The 4,114-nt window shown below is 39.3% G+C and overlaps 1 protein-coding gene across 1 annotated transcript; it reads right to left on the bottom strand.

Moving 5' to 3' along the window:
- Positions 1 to 637: 637 nt before the first annotated feature.
- Positions 638 to 3,636, bottom strand: LOC122640717 (pentatricopeptide repeat-containing protein At2g20710, mitochondrial). Its single transcript, XM_043833959.1, is given in 3 exon segments — positions 638 to 1,069; positions 1,072 to 2,257; positions 3,284 to 3,636. Coding segments are annotated over 3 exon segments (1,506 nt in total). The 5' UTR covers positions 3,557 to 3,636; the 3' UTR covers positions 638 to 1,022.
- Positions 3,637 to 4,114: the final 478 nt, after the last annotated feature.

Here is a 4,114-nt window from a genome sequence, read left to right as displayed (position 1 = left end):
ATATAACAGTCAGATTTGTTAAGAATAAGAACTATAATAATATATTCAAAATGTCATTTAGTTAATGGGTAAAATAAACAGAAGTTAGAAGATTGATGGACTATGGGAGGGGAAAGATGTTATAGGCTGAGGGCAGGTTGATAACTAACAATAGAAGATAATAAAATCTGGACAAGTCATGGAAATATGAGAGAGAAATTGGATATAAAATAATGATCGAAAGAAAGAGCAGATGACATATTGACAACAGGGGAAGAGAAAAAGCAGGAAAGGAGGGAGAAAATCTTATCAATGGAACAAAGAAGAAGAAGAAAGACAACCTGCGTGGGGAGGAGAAAGCCATTTTGGTGATTGCAACATCTTTGGTAACAAACCAAAAGGAATCAAATCTTTCACATATTTAGAGAAATTAAAGATAATAAAAACAAATTCTTACTGAACAAGGACATTAACAATCCTAACATTATGAAATAGGACTCTTAGACAGCTAAGATTAATTTCCTAAACAATTCTTAAACTTGGACTATTGATATGAGACCAACAACGTACTAATAAAATACTAACAGGAACTCAGATTTGTATTTGTTTTGTTTTTTTATTTGACAAATAACTGATTTAACTAAGATAGAAAGCATCAAAGAGAAAGAAAAACAACAATAAGAAAGGAATAAGGCCCCCAAAACGATCATACAACTAATCAACAAACCCAGACTTTGCTAACTCATTAGCAGACCTCATCTCCATGAGAATAAGACATTACCAACTGATTTAAGAGATCCTTCTAATTAGATGCAAGTATCTCTAAGGGGCCCCTTTGTTAGAAGAGAACCATTTAATAACCAAGGCTGAATCTCCCTCAATGATCAAATGACTTCATGAACTTCACTATGATGATTTTTCAATAGAATGCTCATAGTTTCCAACAATTTGTCTGACCTATCAAAGGTCAATTGGTGACCGTGAAAGCGGTGGCATCACAATCATTGGTCAACTTGAGCCCTAAGATACCTCATATAATACTTTCAGCTGCAGCTTTCCAATCTCATTTTGGGGATTCCCCCCTTTCCCTATCGCCAAAAGCATTCTTTATGATCTGGATAAGTGTGTCGGATTCCAGTTTTCCATCTTCAAGATATTTCTGCAATTCATCACAAACATTGGAGGGTAAGATACTTTGGGTCCTAAGTAACCTAATAAACTCCTCTGCCCCTTCTGTATCTCCTTGCCCTTTCAAATATTCCAGGCAAGCAGCCAAAGTGGAACAGTTTGGTTTCCACCCTGGTCGGCTTGCCATGATTGCCTTTTCCATTGTCTCCACTGCTTTTGGCATCTGATTATCCTCAACATATCCAGTTGCCAAACAGTCCCATGTAGTTGGATAAGGTTTCTTCCCCCTCTCTGTAGCCTTATTTATAAATGCTTCGGCCTTCTCCCAAAGACCCCTCTTGCAATAAGCAGCCATTAACAAGTTTGGAACACGGAAATCATACGCAGTTCCACCAGATTCCCACTCTGCTAAGATCTTCTCGGCGCCCTCAATGTCATCCAACTTCAATAGCGAACTAATCATGCACATATATGTTGAATTGTATACCTTTTCTAATGTTTTATGCTGATCCCAGATTCGGTACAATTCATCTTTCTTCCCTGTGCTAGCATACAGTGTGAGGAGGAAATCAACAGCAGACCTTCTCTTTTTACCAGTGACCAGCTCCTCCGATTTCTTCAGCGTTTCTAATGCCTTGTCTATTAACCCAGCTTTTATGTACCCATTTGCAACAACAGCATAAGCATTCCAATCCATAATGACCTGAGGATCTGTTTCCATCCTCTCTAGAATCTTCTCCATTCCTTCAATATCAAGAGTGGCTGCATATGCACTTAGCCGGATGCTGAACGTGTACTTGTCCGGAGAGATGCCCTTTCCTTCCATTTCTTGAAACAGGATATCTAGCTTTTCATGCTGTCCCAATTGAGAGTATAGGTTCATCAATACATTGTAAGCTATTGATGACATTGCAAACCCCAAATCCCTCATCTTCTGCATGTGAGCCTCTGCTTTCTCCAAAGATTTATGATAGGTGTAGCAGTTGAGAAGAGCACCATATGTCGAGAAGATTCTTAAATGTTTTGGAGTGTTATTAAAATACTCTTCCGCTTGTTCTAGGTCATGAACTTTTGCAATCAAGTCCAGCCTAACAGCAATGTCAGATGGTGATAGGTCAAAGTACCTACGATCGCTCATCCACTGAGACACCTAAAAAATGAACCAGAAACAGAGTTAGGTGATCTAAAGAATTTGAGGAGATTCTTAGTTTCTTATTACACCTGGATGAATTGAGCATATAAGAGTAGCTGCAAGATAATCTTTTACCATATATCTTTACTTGACATGTTGAATACTTATCACACAAAATAGTATGTCCAATGAGAAAGTATCAAGGAATTACCCCAATAGTGGAACAGGAACAGAGAATGTGGAGTCAACACAAATTTGGATGCAAGAATGTGTATGAAGAATAAATTATTCTTACACACTCTTAAGCTGGGAAATAAATGTGAAAACCTACGAGGACGATGACTTTCGGTAGAGTAGCATATTAACACTTCCTGTATTTCCTAAAAGCGCAGCAGCGAAGAGCTATTAATTAATAATTTCGATAAGTTGCTCTTCTTCTACCAGGAAAGTGGGTCGCTCTGAAAGAGAACAGAGGAACGCCTCAGCCGCAAAGCCATATGTAGTGACAGGAGCTTTACTTATGGTGACTGATCCACTACATATAGCTTATAATAGTACATGTAGGTAATAATAGTTCATCATGATTTTATTCCAACAGCTTAGTTTTAAATTTTACTTGTTTCAGCTTGTTTTAAATTTTACTTGCTTCAGTTTCTGCATTTCCATTTCAGGGTACGAACCAAAAGGTTAACCTCACCAAAAACTCAACAACAGGGCGTACCCAGAGCACAAGGCTCCCGCCACTGCGGGATCTGGGGAGGACCATATTGAAGCCAACCATGACTAGCCAAGATCCAACACCAGATTATTTATTTTAAGGCTTAAGATGAGACATTGCGTTAAGTTCCAATATAAATATCTCTTTAATCATGCTGCCCCAACACCAACCAACTAAACTTGGGTATAACACAACCTCATTAGTATCACTTTATCCTTTGTTTTATCTTTTTAATGGAAAGTAAACCCTAAACTCACGCTTGATTGAGAGAGAAAATGGGGAAAATATGGACAACGACAATGGAAACAAGAAGCGGTGAGCAGTACCTCGAGAGCATGGTTGAATCGTCTGTAGTCTCTGAGTTGCTTAATCATCGATTGAAGTTGTCTTTTGCTGACAGTTTTTCCTTCTTCAATCCATTGATTGAGCACTGGCACTATTGAAACACTAGGATCTCCCACTGGAGAAATCCTCTTGTACAGACTCCCGCCTGAAGTAAAGGGATTTGGGGTTTCAGTCGAGTAGAATACAATCCTAATAGCCCTGGGATAACCAGGCTGCGAGTAGAACTTGTACATTCTCGAGCAAACACGATTCATCTAACCTTCTGTGTGTTAGGGGAAGGGAGCGGATGCAGAGACGAGAGAGAGGTTTTGAGTTGAATTGCAACGTTACAGAGAACAACTGAAGAAGATGATGATTTTAGGGTTTTAGGGCTTTAAGCTATAAATGGGCTTTTATAAAGGCCCATACCGCTAGGCTTACCTTTGAAGCTTGGGCTCAATGTCGACCCAACTATTTGGACACAGTATGGTTTATTTTGTATGGGCAAGAGATCTCTACTTGGTCTCAAGGTCCCTAGTCTCTACACAAGCATCTAGGCCAATGGATGAGCACACCTAGGTATCTACCTAGGAGGCAAAGGCATCATCTCACGGTGCCCTGTGAGAAGGCATAGGAAACACCACCAAGTAGAGATCTTTTTCCCATTTTGTATTGCATATTTTCTTTTGTATTTCAATAATGGGGAAATGATTCATGTCCAGGAGTGTAGCCTATGCTAGTGCTCCCATATGTCTATCTCTCTCCTCTCCTTTCTTGAAATGATATCTGCCCCTGTGATTCCATTTTGAGGGCACTCATTGGCTGTTTCTTGC

Source organism: Telopea speciosissima, chromosome 9 (genome assembly GCF_018873765.1).
Source record: "Telopea speciosissima isolate NSW1024214 ecotype Mountain lineage chromosome 9, Tspe_v1, whole genome shotgun sequence".
NCBI classification, from domain to species: Eukaryota; Viridiplantae; Streptophyta; class Magnoliopsida; order Proteales; family Proteaceae; genus Telopea; species Telopea speciosissima.
The sequence above is the reverse complement of the archived record's forward strand: the minus strand, read 5'-3'. Positions and strand labels throughout refer to the sequence as shown.